The 20,646-nt window shown below is 43.6% G+C and overlaps 1 protein-coding gene across 1 annotated transcript; it reads left to right on the top strand.

Moving 5' to 3' along the window:
* Positions 1-16,033: 16,033 nt before the first annotated feature.
* Positions 16,034-17,074, top strand: LOC308623315 (histone chaperone ASF1-like). The gene has a single exon (XM_081245531.1). The coding sequence runs from the start codon at positions 16,216-16,218 to the stop codon at positions 16,828-16,830; it is 615 nt and encodes a 204-aa protein (XP_081101657.1). The 5' UTR covers positions 16,034-16,215; the 3' UTR covers positions 16,831-17,074.
* Positions 17,075-20,646: the final 3,572 nt, after the last annotated feature.

The following is a 20,646-nucleotide window of genomic DNA, read 5'->3' as shown; positions in this document are numbered from 1 at the left end:
GAAGTGGCCCCGAGAGAGCCTGTCTGCAGCAACATCTTCACCAAGGTGCTAGACTTCAGAATGAAATCTTAAGGCCAGTTAACATGTCATTGGATGAATACACCAGATTTTACTTAACTTTTCCCCCTACTGTCAGATTTTTAGATACTGCCATTTTTTAAACTATTACAAAGAATGCTGTAGTGCCTGTTTGTGGCTGCCCCCTTTTCATTTTCTGCACTTTTAAAACTAAACGACATACATTTCATAAGGAAAACTTGGAGAGTACAGAGAGTCATAAGGAAGGAAATTTAAAATGCTCATCATCCCCCCACTGGAAACAGAAGTTTTCATTATTATTACATAGACACTGTTGAGGGCACCCTGCCGCGGGGATGATTAGTGTCAATCTCTTCATGTGTGCTCTTCCCGACTTCATTGCGGGTGTGGGCACATTTTTTCCTTACAAACATGAACTACTACTGTGTATACAGTTCTGTATCTTGCTTTTTTCACTTAATATTTTGTGGTTTAATATTTCCATGCCTATGAGAGGGATCCCAGAACCATTTTTAAAACTGCACCGTATCCACTTAGTGGACAAATTATAATGTATATAAGCCCCTCTTCTTTCTCCATTCAATCTAGACAGAAAGTAAACAATATGAGTGAATCATGGCCACCTGAAAGGCAGGCAACACTGAGAGCAAGTCAGCCCTTCCTTTTGTTTGCCTCCTGGTCATTTTCAGAAAGGAGAAGAGAGAGCTGCAAGTTAGAATTTCAGGGGCAGAACTTTTCATCATTCTCAGTACTGACTGATTAGCTTAATCAGTTGGTTTTGGGTGGCTTCCCCTACCTCTAGAGAAATGGGTACTTGAAAGTTCCTGCCCACACAGCATGAATCGTACAGTAAAATTCCTGCTGGCGGCCTCCCTTGCTGTTGAGGTCATTGAGAAGATGTTGAGACCTTGAGAGCCCCCTTTCTTCTTGAGCTGGGAACCCACGTTGTTTCCGAGGTTGGGTCTGAGTGCGATAACACACCTGACCTCAAGCCAACCTTATCCCAGACATTAATGACCACCTACAATTGATTAAAACACTGTCTCCTCAAGTGCCACATCCAGAGTGCTGCCGCCTCCTTCCAGCCCATTACTTCTGCCACGGCTCGTCGTTGTCCTCTAATGGCCACTTGTGTCAACATGGGCATGAGGCTTGATGACAAAGCAAATGTTAGTGTATTGATTGGACCGGCCTCTCTAGGGTTTCCCAACACCAGCTCCTGGCGTGATGCTCTCAAAGCCACTGATAATGGGCGTTACAATGAGCACTCATCCCAGGGCCAGATCTCCCTGTCTGCTTTACAGAATGATCAGAGCTAGGTTTAGAAATATCACTAACAGTGACTCCTGTTCCTATTACTTCTATCACCAGCAGCTACCATATTAACGCCAGTTTTACAAATAGTATACATAGGCCCTTACATGCAGCATTTTCAGAACTTGCAAAATCGTACAGGGTAGGTATGAAGGTATGAATCATAACTATATCACAGGTGGAGAAATTGAGGTTGGAGGAGCTAAATAACTTGGCTTTACTCCAGCCTGGTAAGTGATGGAGATGGAATGGGTATCTCCCCAAAACCTAGAGCTTCCCCACACAGCCCCTCCAAACTCTGGTACAGTACTGGTGTTAATTTTCCATCCCATTCATTAGCTGGAAAATCGGGTCTCCAGCTTTTTAATTAAAGACTTTGCATTGAAGAAGTTTTAGGCAACTGGCACATAATAATGGGTCACTATCATAGTGTCCAAGTCAAAGGCTGGAAATTGAGGCCTCAGGAGATGAAGTAACTTTCTCAGCTACATAAAATCAATAGAGAAGGCAGCGTGGTGACTTGCAATGTTTCCACACTTGTGTCATGATAAAAATCACCTGGAGTGGCTGTTAAAATGCTGATTCCTAGGCTGTGCCCTTTATCTACTGAGTCATAACTGCTGCAAAGAACTCTGGCCTGTGGATTCTCAGTGTGCACCAGTTTCTGTGAGATGGAGAATGTCTATTACCTCCCTTCTGCTTTCTAAATTTCTGTAAATGTAGCTCAGTGGGGAAACCAAAACTGCATCTGGAACCCTGTTGGTGCAGGTACCTCCCAGGCCCCCAGCTCCTCCAACCCCAGGGAAAACAAAGAAGCAGGAGTATTGCTCACAACACCATCTTTTCCTCGGTGGGAAAGATTCATTTACTTGAAAAGAGACAATAAGGATTGTACAAATCCTCAGAGAGGTCTGATTTAATTAGGTTAATTTGTTAAGTACTTATTGCAGCGAAAAACTTTAAGTTAGTGCGGTTTGTTTCTTTTAATTACTGATTTTTACATCGCTATATAAGCTCTTAATATAAAGAGCAAAATAGGTTTTGTGGTGAAAGGGACGAACGCTCATTGTAATGCACTCATGGTGCTTTGAGAGCATCACACCAGGAGCTGGTGTTGGGAAACCTGGGGACCTTGCCACTACGGCATCTCTGAGAACAACAGCTCACAAATCCAGCATGGATGAGCCCTCTCAGGTTTTGTCTACACTGCATGTCTCCATCCTCTTGGCCATCTCTGGCTGATATACGGGAGAACCCAATTTTGGCTATGGCCATCACGTTCTCTGCCCTTGAACTGAGGGGCTGGACCTTGGGTTGCTGAGTCACGGACAAGTCAGTTCACCAAAGAGATCATCAGCAAACCTACTGCTGAGTCCACAGACCTGTCCCTGGCTCCTGCCCTTCTCCAGCCTTGAGTTGGCTGTTCCTTTTTACTCTGCGGGATCCAGCAGTGTTTACACAGTAAGTACTGCTTTTTGTCTCATTTGCCACCTTAAGAATATGATGGAGATTTAAATGATGGAGATTTAATATGATGGAGATTTTAAAAAAACAAACAGCAAATGATTTACACAGTGAGGGTTCAAAAAGATGCTATTATATAGTAAAGGTTACCAGCCCTGTGTCTGCACAAAGTAGGTCATCAGGACACGCAACACGTACCTGTCTCCCTTGCCCCTTTCCTTCTCTTGGGTACCCTACTCGGGAGAGACACACTCATTACCACAAGAATGCTCTGGAGTGTTGTCCTATTGCTTCAGGAGCCCGCAGCCCTCTGCCCATCTCATCTACATACTAATGCAATTTCTCAGTATGATATATCGTAAGCGTGGCTAAAAATCCTGGAAGATTTATTAAGTTCCCTAGTTCTTATAGATCAGAGACAATTTTTTATAAATTCTTGCTTTTGCTAAACACTTTAATATGCCATCATCTAGGCAACAAAATTTTCCTCGATTAGATTTTAAGGCTAATCTGGGGAAGAACTTTCCTCCTTCCTCTCCAACACTATTAGGAAAGGCCATAAGTCCTGATCAAGAACATTTGCTGGTGTCTCACAGGGAACTTCAAACCTGATTCTGTTTTGCAGCAGAACTGGGTCCTACTTTCTGTCCCAGACCTGATGTCTTGTTGAGGTGCTTGAGGCTGCTAGGGGAAAGAGCCCTCAATCACATTGGGGGTCCTGGTACTGGCCATACAGAGAGGACCCCACCAGGGAACACTGACCGTGGAGAATGAGTCACTCATCTGGTTCTGACCTTCAGCCATGCAAGCTCAGAGATTGAATCTTTTCAGTTCCAGAAGTTATTGATGCTTGAATAAACATAACCCATGCAGGACCTGAGAACAAACCAGAAAGAAAATTACTAATTTCAAGCAGCCTGGAGGTTGACAGCAGAGGGGTGAGAACATTCTCTCCTTGGAGGTATTGCTCCTCAGGAAGCCAGGTTATCCGATGGTGCCTTGGTGAACAAGAACTCAGAAAGCGAAATTTTAATGGCTCCAGCCTCTCTCTTGGGCAGTGGGTGGGCAGACCCCACCAATGTGCAACTTCTGCCTCTCCTTCAGGCTTCCCTGTTTCATCAGCCTTCACCAAGGGATCCATTCTCCCTGCGAAGGGGTGATTCCATTGTGGGCCTGGGGCCTCTGCATTTCTGTTCACTTGATCACGAGCTGATTTTCTGGTGTAAGTCTCAAGACATCCTTAATTCCTTCCTTCCCATGCTCCCTGGGGTCTCTTTCTCACTCTTTTTTTTTTTTTTTGCCGCACCATGTGGCACATGGGATCTTAGTTCCCTGACCAGGGATGGAACCTGAACCCCCTGCAGTGGAAGCCTGGAGTCTTAACCACTGGACCACCAGGGAAGTCCCTCGGGGGTCTCTTTTAGTCACCATGCAGATAGAATCTTGGTTTGGACTGGACTTGAAGGTGGGCAGGAGGGAGGAGTTAAGGCTGACTCAGGTCGTAGATTTGGGTGGCAGGCTGGGCGGTGGCACCATTCTGAGCAGTGTGACAATAGTCCCTGTGTATGGAGTGCTATGCTGTGGACCGCAGAATCATCATCTCGTTTAATCTTCCCAGTGTTCCAATGAGGAAAGTACCAGTATATTTCCCACTAGGCTGAATGGCAACTTTGACAAATTCACTTCTTTTGTTTAATCATTTCATTTTAATTGAAGTTTTCATTATGTCTTTATAGCAGCATTTAAAAGGAACATTCAGAGTGTCCTTGTTCCCATTTCCTGCTGCTGCTGTTGGAGCCTAAGGGTGGAGAGGGGGAGGGGGAGGGAAAGGAGAGTAATATATTCTTTAATAAGGAGAATTCTTAGCATATTCTTCATTCATGCTTTCTTATTCATATAGATAATGTATTTATGAGAGTCTTCATAATAAAGAACACAGTCTCATGAATGTATTCTCTCTATGCATCGCCCCCAGTCCCCCCCCGCCAGCCTGCCTCTCTTTAATCCCCTTTCTCCCCTGTAATCTTCTCCCCCACTTGGTGCTTCAGTCTCCAGTTGCAGCAGTGGAGAGCTGGGGAAGACAAGAGCTAAATATCCCGTAAAATCCTGATATGGGGACAAGACAAGAGCTGATCAACAGAAACAGGATACTTCAAAGAATCAAATGATTTGGTGACTTGCTCATTTGGCAGACTGACTCAGTGTTTTGGGCAAACTGAGCATTTGACTTGCCTTTTGCCTAACTGCCCACGTTAAGTGACCTGGAGTCCTTTTCCAGATGAGGAAGCAGAGGCTGGGGAAGTTAAGGAAGTTGCCTGAGGTCACAGTAACTACTGTGAGATCCACAATTTTAAAAAGGCTCATTCACGGGTGAGTTGGTGTCTTTGTGCCATTCAGCAGGATAAGAGCACAGGAGAGAGGACAGTAAACCTAGGATGGTTTCCTGGTGTCTCTAAAGAACCGAACTGGGGAAGTTGATTTTCTTTTTTAAACAGTTAAAGAGGAATTTGTTTATTAATTTTTAAATGGATAATAGAGAGTATCAAATAACCATCCCATTGAATTCATCTAAAGAAGTTGATTTTTAAGTGTCAAAACCTCAAATGCTTACAGAGGCCAGGAAGGTGAGAAAACAATTGAGGGGGTAAAGGAATTAGGAAAATCGAATGTACTCTAAGAAAAAACACAGTGCAAAGTGTGATGCTACCTGGCTCCTGTCACTTGGCACCAATGACAGGGAGGCATTAGAGATAGGTGGGGACCGCGGTGAACAGAAGAGGGAGCCACCATCAGTGTTGTAGATCCTCTGATTATTCACAAAGAGCTGGAAATCTTGATTTTGATGTCAAATCTCCCAAGCTGTAAGTGTAACTTCAAATTACTTTTAAATACCATGTAGGCCAATGTAAGAAAATCTGCATGCTGGATCTGGTCTATAAATTTGCAGCCTTGTCAGTTGGTTGGCATGGAATCATCACCAAGTCTGGAAGTCGAATCAAAACCATGGATTCCATGTGGCTGTGGGAATTCTGCAAATTCTGATTATGATAAAGAGTAGATAAATCGGTCAAGAAATGACCTCAATACTTATACAAGAATACCATTTTACCACTAAAAGGAAATCAGTTTCAAATATATCACCTTGTACATGGAGTGAAGAATTTAAAGAGCAAGTTTTGGAACTTGAGAAATCTGGTGCTGAATCCCAGCACTACCACTTAACCACTGTGCAGCCTTGAGCAAATCAATTAACCTCTCAGTGCCTTTGTTTCCTCATATATGGATTCTCGTGAGGCTTCAATGTAATAAGATACAAAAATCAAGATAACTGGCACATGGGAGATTCTCGAGAAATGGTGCTTGCTAAAATAGCAATAGTGATTGTTATCATTGATAATAATGATTATCAGTACCTGTATTTATAAACTCTGAGGAAAACTCTAATGAAACTTGTGTTCTAAAAGCTCCTTTTTTTGTTTTTTGGCCTCAGCACGCGGCATGCGGGATCTTCTTTCCCCAAAGAGGGATCAAACCTGTGCCCCCTGCAGTGGAAGTGCAGAGTCTTAACCACCGGAGGGAAGTCCCCTAAAAGCTCTTTTCCTGGGTGATTTTTCCATGAGAATGGCGAGGCGTTTTGATGTTACTTTCTCATTTCATTATACTCACATTTGGAAATCACAAAGTCTCTGTAATTCTGTCTGCAAAGCATTCAGGGAACCCAAGTAATCTGTTCAAATCCAAACCGGGTGGGAATTTCTGACACTTGACTTAGACAGCATAAGGCATCTCCAGATACCGTTATCCACTGGCCTTTGAGGGAGGCTGCACCTTGAGAGGATTCACACAGAATTCAGCCCGTTTCTCCTGCACAGGGCTCCTTAATTCTCTTCTCTGCCCCTTCCATGTTGCCCATCTCTTATTGTGCTATTCATCTCAGCCCAGTCTGCAATCACTGTATTCGACGCAAGAAGTGGTCGTCCTCTAGGCGGTCCTCCCAGGACCTGCACACACACACACAAAACACACACATGCACACTCTCTCCCGCTCTCGTGCTTGGGGTGAATCTAAAGAGCTGGTACTGAGTGCTGAATGAGGGTATGTTTGGGAAACAGGGACCCTTATGTTTTGAAAAGACTGAGAAAATCTCTCAACATAGTCCCAGGTCATCCCGGCAGAGAGAAAGCTAACCTGCCTCACACTGCGGCTAGTGCCCAGGAACACAAGACTTGGGGCTCCAGGACAGTTGACGACAAATGTCCAGGACCCCTCGCCTCATTCCTGGCTCACTCCCCACCTCCCAGGGACATCTGCACCAGCTCCTGACTTTTCGGTTGCACATCCTAATTCTAGCCCAAGCTCAGACCTGAGAGGACAGATCTGACTCCTCCTGATGAGCTGTGTTGCCTTGTAGCAGATACTGTGGGTGGCTTGCCCTGACCATTCCCATCCACGTGGACCCCATGATGTCCCCAGCAGCTGCAACCTGCTGCCCAAAGAAGGCTTTCTCTGGCTACTTACACCCACTGAGCTGGCACAAGGAGCAAGCTGTGCTGGGAAATTAAACCCAGTCCCCCGGCAGCCCTCAACCAATGGTGGATGGTCACTGGGGTGGATAAATATTCCAACTTCCTCACCCTTTCCTGGAGGGACAATCTGAGGTGTGTTCCACCTGCCTTCCAGAGGTCCCAAAGGGGTTGAACTCCAATTGCTCACAGGGGTAGGTTGCACATTAAAACATTCCCTTTCCTAACTCACTTCCCCACTCTCATCCTGGTGTTTCCTAAGATCACCTCCCAAATAAACTCCTTGGCTCAGGGTCTGATTCTGGGGGAGCCCAGCCTGAGACTGTTCTTATTCTTTCTTATTCTACAGAGTAAGATAATACTCACTGACCACCTTTATTCACCTCACGTCATCTCCCCAGGGTGGATGTTGTTAATACTCCCACTTTTCAAGTGAGAAAATGAGGCCACAGGGCCAGCAAGTGGCAGAGCCAGGATTTGAACTGTCTTTCTGGCTCCAAAAGTCCTGCCTGTCCCATCACAAGACACTCATCTGGTTCCTTCCATCTTGGATGTCTCTCCTGCCTGTTCAAGCCTCAGCTACCAGGAAACAAGTGGTCACGGTTGACCAGTTACTGTGACACCAATTAGCACCACAAGTAAAGAGCAGGAAATTGTAATTCAGGAACCGAGTGTACCAAGACAGCTGGCTCCAGCCCACAAAGGCAGGCAGCACTATTATTTTGAGAATCCTCCTGGGCACAGAATAGCAGCCTTTGTGCCTGTGGAGGTTGGCACAGGGATGCTGATGCCCTCCCCAGCAACAGGCTGTGTAGGAAGACCCAGTGGAAAAACCCAGCTTGGACCCTCCCTTGTCTGTCACTCTTTATAAGAAATAGAGGACAAACAATCTGGAGTCTGCGCTTCTACTTCCCACGCTTCCCTTTATTTTCTGTGTGAATTTTGCTTTCTTGCTTCCCCACTCTGGACCTTGGTTTCATGGGTTCCATGTGCTGAAGCTATGAGCACAGGCCACCATGGTCCCCTCAACTGCAGCAGGAAGGTTTGAGTGAATTTTGTGTTGGGTGCTTCATTCGGATGTTTCCCCATAAGGTTTGGCTCATGGCTGGCCCCAGACCCAACTTCATCCTTGGACAGGGTAAATAAGATGATAGCCATGTCCCATCTCAGGATAGAAGGAAGCACATCACTGGCCCAAAATTTATTTATTTTTTTTTTTTTTGCTGTATGCGGGCCTCTCACTGTTGTGGCCTCTCCCGTTGCGGAGCACAGGCTCCGGACGCGCAGGCCCAACGGCCATGGCTCACGGGCCCAACCGCTCCGCGGCATGTGGGATCCTCCCAGACCGGGGCACGAACCCGTGTCCCCTGCATCGGCAGGCGGACTCTCAACCACTGCGCCACCAGGGAAGCCCCAAAATTTATTTTTATTATGTGCTTTTTCTGACCTGAGATTCTAGAAAAGATGGATATTTGTTCATGCCTGCATTCAAATAACCAACAGCTCTTTAGAGTATACCTTTGTTCTTGGCTCTGAGCTTGACACCATGGATATAAAAATAGATACTACAAGACCCTTAACCCCAAGCATCAGTGGCACCCCAAATGCTGCTGGAAAGTGACTAACAGGGATGAATGTGATGGGAAAGGTCTTAGGCTCCCTCTGCTCCCCCTGAGTGTTGGTCTCAATGAGTCCACCCTGGTAAGGGAATAAACCATACAGCTCGTAAAGGAAGGTAAGCTGCCTCCGGACTAGGGGCAACTGCTTCCAGTATTGCAGAGGGGAGAGGGGAAGCCCGGAGAACCTAGACATGGTGTTTGGGTGAAGTCCTGAAAGGTGCACAGGACTTCAGCCCCTGGAGATGGAAGAGGATGATCCAGGCAAGGCAACTGTATACAAAGCCCCCTGACATTGTCCAGGGCACATACTGTTTCAGTTGGAAGCAGCAGAGGCCATTGAAAAAGAAAAGGATGGTGGGGAAAGGCTGGAATGGAGCATTCAGATCATATGATAGAGCTTCTGAATTCAGCCCGAGGAGTGGGCAACTCTGCAGAGGAGACTTGGCCCATGAGTTCTACAATCCAGACTGTGTGGCAAGCCACAGAAATCAATTCCAACTAACTTTAACAAAGAGAAGAATTTATCAGGAGGATATGATGAAGCTTGCAGAACTGAAAGGAAAGCTGACCAACCAGGCCTCAGAAAATGCAGGAACCAGAACATCTAGAAGAAAATTGTGGTAGGAGTAAAGAGCAGTGTATTAGTCAGGTCTTGCTGCAATAAAGCTGCTCAACAAACAGTCCTCGAATCTCAGTGACTCACAACCTTTCATTTTTGTTGTCCTGGGCATGGGGGTTGGCTGGGATGGCTCTGTTTCAGGCTACAGTTAAGTTCAGGTTGTGCAATACATGTCACCTCATTCTCCTTGGACCTGGGGCTACCTGGGGCTTGTCTTTTCATAACAGAGAACAGAAGAGTAAGCCAAACCTCAGAAGGACATTTGAGACCTCTGCTCCTGTCAATCTCAGTAATATTCCGTTGGCCAGAGCAAGTCCCACGGAGAAAGAGAAGGAAAAATAAGAAGGTGGGAATCCATGAGGGGTGTGGGTATGTCTGTGGGGGAGGGGAGGGTGGTTTTTCAAGGAAAGATACTATAACTACCAAATAGGGGCAGTTTGTCAGTAGGATTACAACACCAGCCAGAGCCCCCTACTCTCCTCAGAACTCCACTTCCTGGGGAATGCCCTGGAGGTGCTAAAATCCCCCCCCCAAACCTCATGGTATGGGAGACCCTCAGGTGGTTTTACACATTACTGCTCAGACCCAGATGATAAGGCTGGACCCCCAGGAAGCAGCCTTCATGTCCACATTCTTTTTTTTTTTAAAGTATTTTCTTTTTAATATTTTAATATTTCATCTTTATTGGAGTATAATTGCTTTACAATGGTGTGTTAGTTTCTGCTTTATAACAAACTGAATCAGTTATACATATACATATGTTCCCATATCTCTTCCCTCTTGTGTCTCCCTCCCTCCCACCCTCCCTATCCCACCCCTCTAGGTGGTCACAAAGCACAGAGCTGATCTCCCTGTGTTATGCGGCTGCTTCCCACTAGCTATCTATTTTACTTTTGGTAGTGTACATATGTCCATGCCACTCTCTCACTTTGTCACAGCTTACCTTTCCCCCTCCCCATATGCTCAAGTCCATGCTCTAGTAGGTCTGTGTCTTTATTCCCATCTTACCCCTAGGTTCTTCACGACCTTTTTTTTTTTTTCTTAGATTCCATATATATGTGTTAGCATACGGTATTTGTTTTTCTCTTTCTGACTTACTTTACTCTGTATGACAGATGGTCATCTTATCTTTGATAAAGGAGGCAAGAATATACAGTGGAGAAAAGACAGCCTCTTCAATAAGTGGTGCTGGGAAAACTGGACAGCTACATGTAAAAGTATGCGATTAGAACACTCCTTAACACCATACACAAAAATAAGCTCAAAATGGATTAAAGACCTAAGTGTAAGGCCAGAAACTACCAAACTCTTAAAGAAAAACATAGGCAGAACACTCTATGACATAAATCACAGCAAGATCCTTTCTGACCCACCTCCTAGAGAAATGGAAATAAAAACAAACAAAAAAACAAATGAGACCTAATGAAACTTCAAAGCTTCTGCACAGCAAAGGAAACCATAAACAAAACCACCCGCAGAATGGGAGAAATATTTGCAAATGAAGCAACTGACAAAGGATTAATCTCCAAAATTTACAAGCAGCTCATTCAGCTCAATATCAAAAAAACAAACAACCCAATCCAAAAATGGGCAGAAGACCTAAATAGACATTTCTCCAAAGAACATATACAGATTGCCAACAAAAACATGAAAGAATGCTCAACATCATTAATCATTAAAGAAATGCAAATCAAAACTACAATGCAATATCATCTCACACCAGTCAGAATGGCCATCATCAAAAAATCTAGAAACAGGGCTTCCCTGGTGGCGCAGTGGTTGAGAGTCCGCCTGCTGATGCAGGGGACATGGGTTCGAGCCCCGGTCCAGGAAGATCCCACATGCCACGGAGCGGCTGGGCCCGTGAGCTATGACCACTGAGCCTGCGCGTCCGGAGCCTGTGCTCCGCAACGGGAGAGGCCACAACAGTGAGAGACCCGCCTACTGCAAAAAAAAAAAAAAAAATCTAGAAACAATAAATGCTGGAGAGGATGTGGAGAAAAGGGAACCCTCTTGCACTGTTGGTGGGAATGTACATTGATACAGCCACTGTAGAGAACAGTATGGAGGTTCCTTAAAAAACCACATTCCTTTTTTTTCACACCTTTTATTTTTTTTAAACATCTTTATTGGAGTATAATTGCTTTACATTGTTGTGTTAGTTGCTGCTGTATAACAAAGTGAATCAGCTAAACGTATACATATATCCCCATATCCCCTCCCTCTTGCGTCTCCCTCCCACACTCCCTATCCCACCCCTCTAGGTGGTCACAAAGCACCGAGCTGATCTCCCTGTGCTATGCGGCTGCTTCTTACCAGCTATCTATTTTACATTTGGTAGTGTATATATGTCCATACCACTCTCTCACTTTCTCCCAGCTTACCCTTCCCCCTCCCCATGTCCCCAAGTCCACTCTCTACATTTGCGTCTTTATTCCTGTCCTGCCCCTAGGTTCTTCAGAACTATTTTTTTTTTAAGATTCCATATATATGTGTTAGCATACAGTATTTGTTTTTCTCTTTCTGACTTACTTCACTCTGTATGACAGATTCTAGGTCCATCCACCTCACTGCAAATAACTCAATTTCATTTCTTTTTATGGCTGAGTAATATTCCACTGTATATATGTGTCACATCTTCTTTGTCCATTCGTCTGTCAATGGACACTTAGGTTGCTTCCATGTCCTGGCTAGTGTAAATAATGCTGCAATGAACATGTGTTACATGACTCTTTTTGAGTTATGGTTTTCTCAGGGTATATGCCCAGTAGTGGGATTGCTGGGTCGTATGGTAGTTCTATTTCTAGTTTTTTAAGGAGCCTCCATACTGTTCTCCATAGTGGCTGTATCAGTTTACATTCTCACCAACAGTGTAGGAGGGTTCCCTTTTCTCCACACCCTCTCCAGCATTTATTGTTTGTAGAGTTTTTGATCATGGCCATTCTGACTGGTGTGAGGTGATACCTCATTGCATGCCCACATTCTTGAGTGAAGCTTTGAGCCCTGCGGCTCCCAAGTATTGACCACTGGGGAGCACCAAGGGTTCCAAGAACCTCAGCTACCTGTCTCAGATCACTCAGGGGTTGCGGCACCCAAGTTGAAAATACGGAGCTTCTGGTCACCCCTCAGAGTGGAGATCAAAGCTCCCAGAGGTTGTCTCTGAAGCCACGCCCACCCCAACTCTGCCTCAGGACTCAGTGAGCCTAGGGTTCCCCTGGAAAAACGATCTTGGCTCTTCCTTCTCACTCAGTGCTGTGCCTCTGGCTGCTCTCAAGTTCAAAGCTAAAACTTTTCATTCCAATTGGTGATTTTCCCCTCTTGGCCAGGCCACAGCTTAGGTTTCTATAAGCAGAGCGCTGGTTGCTAGGTGACAGCCTCACTCCCTGTTCCAGAGGCAGCCAAGGCAGATATGAACCTGAGAATCTGAAGCTTCCCTTTTCAAGACAAAATATGAAAACTAAAAGAGGAAATAAGACCTTAAATTAATTGGAGGCTTATATAACAGCCAGACACTGTCCTCATGCCCTCCCCACCACCCTGCCAAGACCAGAGGGATATATTTAAATGTATTTTTCAAAATAGACAGAAAAAGTAGGAAGTTGAACTGATAAATATAGTTGGGTCTTTTGATCGGGAGAGGAAACTTCTAATTACATCGCTTTTCTAAGCTCCCACAATCAGATCTTCACCTTCATTAACCACTGAGTCATTAGTGAGACTTATTAAAACAATTAGATCTGCAGAGAACTGCAGCCATAAGCAGTTCTGACAGCTGCATCAGGAATTTAAACTTTTCATTAAAATTGGATGGAGGCTCTTGCAAATCAATACGGAATAGATGAGCATTCCAAGTGAAAACTGAGCAAAGAACGTGAATAGGCGATTCATAAAAGAACCACAAATGGCCAATAAACAAATGAAAAAAGTGTCCCAATTCATTAGCAACTGAGGAAATATATTAAAACAATAGCAGGAAAGCATTTTTTAGCCTACTAAATGGCAAGAATTTTAAAAATGATATTATACTGGATGGTCAAATATACAGAATATCTGCTTTTTTGATACATTGCTGGAATGAGGATAGAGAAGACCTTTCTGGAAAGCAATTTGGCCACATATTGAAAATGGTAAACATATAAGCATCTTTTGACAGAGTAACGTAATGTCCTTATTTACAAAGACGTTCGTTCACTCAGCAGTATTTATAAAAAGGGAGAAATTTGAAAAAATATCTATCTAAAAATGAGATGTTAGTGAAGTAAAAAGAAAGCATTTAATCCTGCAAGCCATCCTTCTCTGGATGTGGTAGGAAAGTGTGCAGGGAAGAGGGGCCAGTTCTCATGAGATGAGTGCACACATGTACCAGGTAAACTCCACATAGAATCAGGGCGGGACTCCTTGTCTCCTGGGTGATGGCTGCGTTAGCAGTTGCTTTTCTCTTTTGCTAAGAAACCCAGGGGATTGTAGAGTGTGAGGTGATAACCCAGGGTGGGGTTCCTTCCTTCAACCTCACCCTTGGACATGAGGCCCTGAAGATAAGCCTGCCCCTTATCACGGATTCATTTTTACTGTCTTTCAAGCCCTGGACTATAGGGCTACAAGCTGTTTGTAGGTGGTTGTTGAGTGTTGATTTTGCTTTGGAGGAGCCATGTCCCTGCAGTCTGAACATCGACAATCTTCATCCATAATGCATGAGGCTGGAGACCCAAACAAAGAGTACATTCATGCGATGGCCTGTGGGAGTTGATTATCCATACAGAAAAATGAGGAACATTTCTCCTGTAAGAGTTAGCATTTATCATCACTCTGTTTCTGTCACCATCCTAGGCTTTTACTTCTATGCAATTTTGTACCTTTCAGTGCTTCATGATTAGAAATGAATCAAACTCAACTCACCATATCAACCAGGAACAGAACACCCCAAGGACTCAGAGGATGGGCATGTAGTGTGGTGGGAAGAGCAGTGGTCAGGAAACTGGAAGATCCAGACCTGTCTCCAATTTTCTGTCCCTTACCAGCTTTGGGTTTCAGCTTGTTTTTGTTTTTGTTTTTAATTTATAAAATAAGATATTTGAATGATATTATAATAATCAAGTGTCTGGTATATCATTTGTGTCAAATGTAGCTGCATCAATATTTACCCACCCAAACTCAGGCATAAAATGTAATTTTCTTTGTGTGTGTGTATGCATGTATCTGTGTGTGTGTGCGCGTGTGTGTGTGTGTATGATATATATGAGAAATATATATGACCATATCTTGCTTCAGAGTCATTTCCCTCTGAGGGCAGAAAACATTTACATTTATCAATTAAAGGTAATTAATTCTTTTAATCAAATTCTTCTGATTTGAATGCCTCTTTTGTGTAAATATTCAGTTAATTCTAAGTTCAAACTTCATGTCTGGAATGATGATGCTCGCCTCTCAAGAAGTCTCCTTACCCCTTTTCCTTTCCAAGGAAAATGCAAATCAAAACCACAATGAGCTACCACTTAAGACTCACTAGTGTGACTGTAATCAAAATGACAGCTAACAAGTGTTGGTGAGGATGTGGAGAAACAAACCCTCAAACAATGCCGATGGGAACGTAAAGCTGTGCAGCCTTTTAGGAAAACAGTCTAGCAGTTCCTCAGAAGGTTAAACATAGAATTATCATATGACCCCCTAATTCCACTGGTATATACCCCAAAGAAATGAAAACATATGTCCACACAAACACTTGTGCACAAGTGTTCATAGCTTCATTGTTTACAATAGCCCCAAATTAGAAACAACTCAAATGTTCATCAACTAATGAATGGATAAATAAAATGTTGTATATCCATCCAGCAGAATATTGTTAGACAATAAAAAGGAATATACAGCTTCCCTGGTGGCGCAGTGGTTGAGAGTCCGCCTGCCGATGCAGGGGACACGGGTTCGTGCCCCGGTCTGGGAAGATCCCACGTGCCGCGTAGCAGCTGGGCCTGTGAGCCATGGCCGCTGAGCCTACGCGTCTGGAGCCTGTGCTCCGCAACGGGAGAGGCCACAGCGGTGAGAGGCCCGCGTACCGCAAAAAGAAAAAGGAATAATAATACTGATATATACTACAATATGAATGAAACTTGAAAGCCTTATGCTAAGTGAAAGAGGTCAGTCACAAAGGACCACACATTGTTTGATTTCATTTATGCGAACAGTTCAGAATAGGCAAAGCAGTAGAAACAGGTTGTCTAGGGTTGGAGGTGGGAGCTCTGGGAAAGGGGGAATGACTGCTAAAGGATATAGAGTTTTGTTTTGGGATGATGAAATGCTCCCAATTGATTGTGATGATGGTTGCATAATTCTGTGAATAAATATACCAAAAACCATTCACTTATCAAGTGGGTGAACTTTAAGAGAGTGAGCTGTTTAATATGGGAATTATATCTCAAGAAAGCTCTTACAAAAAGTGAAGAGTCAGGAAATAGGAAAGCTGCAAAACACTGTGGAGTGTTCCCGTGTAAATAAAAAGAGGAAAAAAGTTTCTCAAGTCACCGCTGCACGACGTGGGGCCGGCGCCGGGGCGGGCGTCTGCACTCTCCCGAGCGGCCACGCGCTGGACTTTATTGTGCCGCAACAAGCCCCCGTTCCCATTGTTTGTGCTTTTTTCAAAATATGGCAAAGGTTCGGGTGAACAATGTAGTGGTGCTGGATAACCCTTCTCCTTTCTACAACCCATTCCAGTTCGAGATCACCTTTGAGTGCACCGAGGACCTGTCTGAAGACCTGGAATGGAAAATAATCTATGTGGGCTCCACAGAAAGTGAAGAATACGATCAAGTTTTAGACTCTGTTTTAGTGGGCCCTGTTCCTGCAGGAAGGCACATGTTTGTATTTCAGGCTGATGCACCTAATCCGGGACTCATTCCAGATGCAGATGCAGTAGGTGTAACAGTTGTGCTAATTACATGCACCTATCGAGGTCAAGAATTTATTAGAGTTGGTTATTATGTAAATAATGAATATACTGAGACAGAATTAAGGGAAAATCCGCCAGTAAAACCAGACTTTTCTAAGCTTCAAAGGAACATTTTGGCATCCAATCCCAGAGTCACAAGATTCCACATTAATTGGGAAGATAACACAGAAAAACTGGAAGATGCAGAGAGCAGTAATCCAAATCTACAATCACTTCTTTCAACAGATGCATTACCTTCAGCATCAAAGGGATGGTCCACATCAGAAAACTCACTAAATGTCATGTTAGAATCCCACAGGGACTGCATGTGACCACCTGCCATCCCTATAGTACAAATTAAGCTATAAAAACACACAGAACTATTTCCCTCAAATTCCGTAAGTCCATAGTCAAGATACAATGTGAAGAATTTGTTTAAAAAACATCCTGTAGAAAGTTTATAAGAAAACCAGTATTTGAGCAAATTGTGGAATATAAATACAACTATTTTTAAGTAATTTTTTTCTCTAATGTGTTATTTTATTTGTTCTGAAACTAATCTGATTAAAACATATATATTATTTTCTTTTCCTCTATATGTAATTAAAGCACTTATAAAGAAAAATGAATCTCTAGACCAGGTTGTAAAGATGTCTTAGCCTCTTGGACAATAATCTTTGGACCACTATTTTACTAATCTTTGAAAGAACAAAGTTAGCTTCAACTAAAATGTGTCTTCCTGTGATAACACATAATTTGGTTTGATTTAAGGGGCAAGTTTTCATTCTTTTTATGGCATGCCCTTAAAGAAGGGATTTGAAGTCAACTGTATGCTACCAAGAACTCTAGGATCTGATTTTCCAGGCCACCTTGAAGCCTCTTATGGCTACTGTTCAGTTCATACAATGTTAGACAGCATTCAGTTTGGTTTCTAAGACAACAAATGTGGTTAATTGTTTATAAGGTCCTCTGGCTATGATTTTTGTTTTTATAACAGTTCAGGACATCAGAACACTCCATGAATCATACATCATTATTACCCAGTGAATTCAGCAGGTCAAGAGCAGATACAAACTCCCTAAATTTAAGAACAGGAGAGTATAATGACTTCGTTCCATTCGTTAGATTTATAATACTATGAACTTAACTCTTTAAAACTGTTTTGCTAGGTCATCTGTTGTTGGCAGCATTTACATAAAAACAGTGGATTTGGAAAGATATATTTAGCTTTATCATAATAGATAAGTTACTATTTTGGAACTATATATATTTTCACATGTAGTACTCTTCTCTGTATCCCCTGACACTCATGCACAATAAGATTAGGCATATTTGTGGTGGACATATTTTAGATAGCTTTTCCAGGTAAGTTTTTTAAAAGCAGTCTTGGAAAGGAATGCATTAACTAAATGGGCCAAAAAGTTCTTTTTCTTTGATGAGAGCTAGGTCCTTCCTCAAAAAGTTTCTTATGCTCCAGTAAATTAAATGTAGAATATTCTCATTACTCTTGCTGCTAAGCAAGACATTAACCATATAATGCAGAGTTATGCAGTGCCTTCATATCTAAAACTTTTATACTGCACTTTTTAAAGTTTTTATTTTGAGGAAGGGAAAGGGGCATTTGTCTGAATATGGATTCTAAGTTGTATATATTTCCTGTCATTCTAAAAAGTGACTTTGTGAAGCAAAATTTTGCTAAATGTTAAAACTTTGAAATTTAATATACCAGATAATTAAAATATTGTCCACTAACTACTTCATAGACTTTAAAAGTAAGATACATCCGGCTGTTAAAACAATATGAAGAAAATTTCATTTTTGTCTAATTGCAATTAAAAGAAAATGTTAAAATATTAAAATGAAAATAAAAGTAATACTTTTCAACCAAAAAAAAAAAAGTGAAGAGTCAGTCTCTTACCTCTGATGTTAAGCTGGTAGAATAAAAACTTGAAACTGCTAGTGGTCATATTTGTCTATTTCTGAATGAAGCCAACACAGAAGAAAGCAAAGACAAGAAAGGTAGAGAAAGTTTCCTGTAGATATTATCTGAGCCCCCGATTCAGCCATGCCTGAAGCCATATACTCCCGGGACTTTTTTGGTTATGCCAACCAACTAATTCTTTTGTTTAATAAATTTTATTTTGAGTCTCTCTCTCTCTCTCTCTCTCTCCTTCTCCCTCTCCCTCTCCCTCTCTCTCCCTCTCTCGTAATTGAAAATATCCAGACTTGTATAGCAAGATGGGCAATCTGTTTTTGTAGAGTTTACCTTGGCTATGATTCCAACTCTACTTTTGAACAGGACTTCCAGAATTTTCTCAGCTACATAAACCTCAGTGTGGGTAAGAGGTGGCCAATTCTTCACACAGGTGTGCTGGGCCCTGAGAAACATATCTACTGAGTCCACTCTTCACCAGGGATTAGCATGGATGGGACCCCAGTGTCTTGGGGCTCATAGTCACAGGCTGGCCTGTAACATGAGGCTGATTTTGCTGCAGGGGTAACTATTTCAATCTCCACAGCTTCTTACTTGAAAATGTCTCAGGACTTCCCTGGTGGTGCAGTTAAGAATCCGCCTGCTAATGCAGGGGACACGGGTTTGATCCCTGGTCTGGGAAGATTTCACATGCCACGGAGCAACTAAGCCCCTGCGCCACAACTACTGAGCCTGTGCTCTGGAGCCTGCAAGCCACAACTACTGAAGCCCGCGCACCTAGAGCCCATGCTCCACAACAAGAGAAGCCACTGGAATGAGAAGCCCGTGCACCGCAACGAAGAGTAGCCCCCGATCACTGCAACTAGAGAAAGCCCGCACAGCAACAAAGACCCAACGCAGCCAAAAATAAAATAAATAAATAAAATAAATAAATTTATTTTAAAAAAAGAAAGAAACTGTCTCAGACGCTCAGACATAAAGTGTAGAGTGAGCGAACTCATTAAAGCCATGGCATACTTGAACTGAGGATAAAAAGTTACGCAAAACCCTGTTCGTTTCTGAAAAGCTATGTGAAATTTATTCAAGTTATTCAATTTAGCAAAAGCAAGGCCATAAAAACAAATGTTTAAGCTGGAAAAAATCTAAGGCATTATCTGGCTCAGGAGCTTCTATTTTCGAAACTGAGTTAATGAAAAAAGAAAAAGAAAAATACTTTCCTTCCTGTACATTTGAAATAACAGTACTAAGCTCTGATTTCACTCCAAAGAAGTGTAGGATGGCATGGAAAACCAGATCCACGTGGTTGTCTGTCAAAGGAGTCATGGGTTGGCCATGCAGGGACCACTCAATAAGCCCATTTTCTTATTTAGACCAAACACCATCATCTTATTAAAATTCACTTTAGAGCAGATTTCATGTTAAAATTTAATGACACAGTTTGAGTTTGTCAGGAAGTGAGGATGAAGTAGATGTAGGGCTGCAGACCGAGGGGCAGCGGTCAGGCTCAGAAAGAAGAGCAAAAATGGACAGAAAAGGCAAGGTGTCTGAAGCTCAGGAGGCAAGAGGAGGAGTCCAAGGTCAGTCAAAGGCGGAGAAGAGAAAAAAAAAGAAGACGGAGGAGAGGGAGGCACTAAATCAATCAGGTCTCCATCCAGGGCTCCAGCAAGAGCAGGGACTAGGGGTGCTGGGTGGGAGACTGGAGAGCAAGAACCTAGGAGTTTGGGCAAAGGTCTGGGTCAGCAGAGGTCAGGGAGGGGACAGAGCCTGGGCACCCAATGGAGCTCAAGGCCAGCAAGAAGGGCTCACAAAGCTCTGCCCTTGGGCTGAGGGCTGCCAGTCAGGGCAGGCGTTCCTGGCTGGGTGGGGAGTCAGGGGCCAGTTCTTCCTGCACCCCAACCTGGCTCTCCCAAGGTCTCTTTTCCCACCTTGACCCAGCACACTGTCCTCCAATGCTGGGCTCTGCTTGCTCTGGCTTTGGACCTGGCTCCTGTACTCAGAAGTTAGCTTCTGACCTCCAGACAATCACCCTGCCTGCCAGAGCTCTGGTCTCTACCATAACTCGCCCCACAGCTTGGAGCCTGAAACCCATCACTTATTCCCAGTCTCACTGTTACTGTCCTGTGGTGTCCATTGTCCCTCCCCTCCCCCTATGCCACCTCTCCTCCCACCAGACTGTCCCAGCCTTCCGGGCACAATTCCCTCCTCCCCAGGAACC

The sequence above is a fragment of the Mesoplodon bidens genome, assembly GCF_964165515.1.
Source record: "Mesoplodon bidens genome assembly, chromosome: 10".
Lineage (NCBI taxonomy): Eukaryota > Metazoa > Chordata > Mammalia > Artiodactyla > Ziphiidae > Mesoplodon > Mesoplodon bidens.
This window is presented reverse-complemented; position numbering and strand designations above follow the sequence as displayed.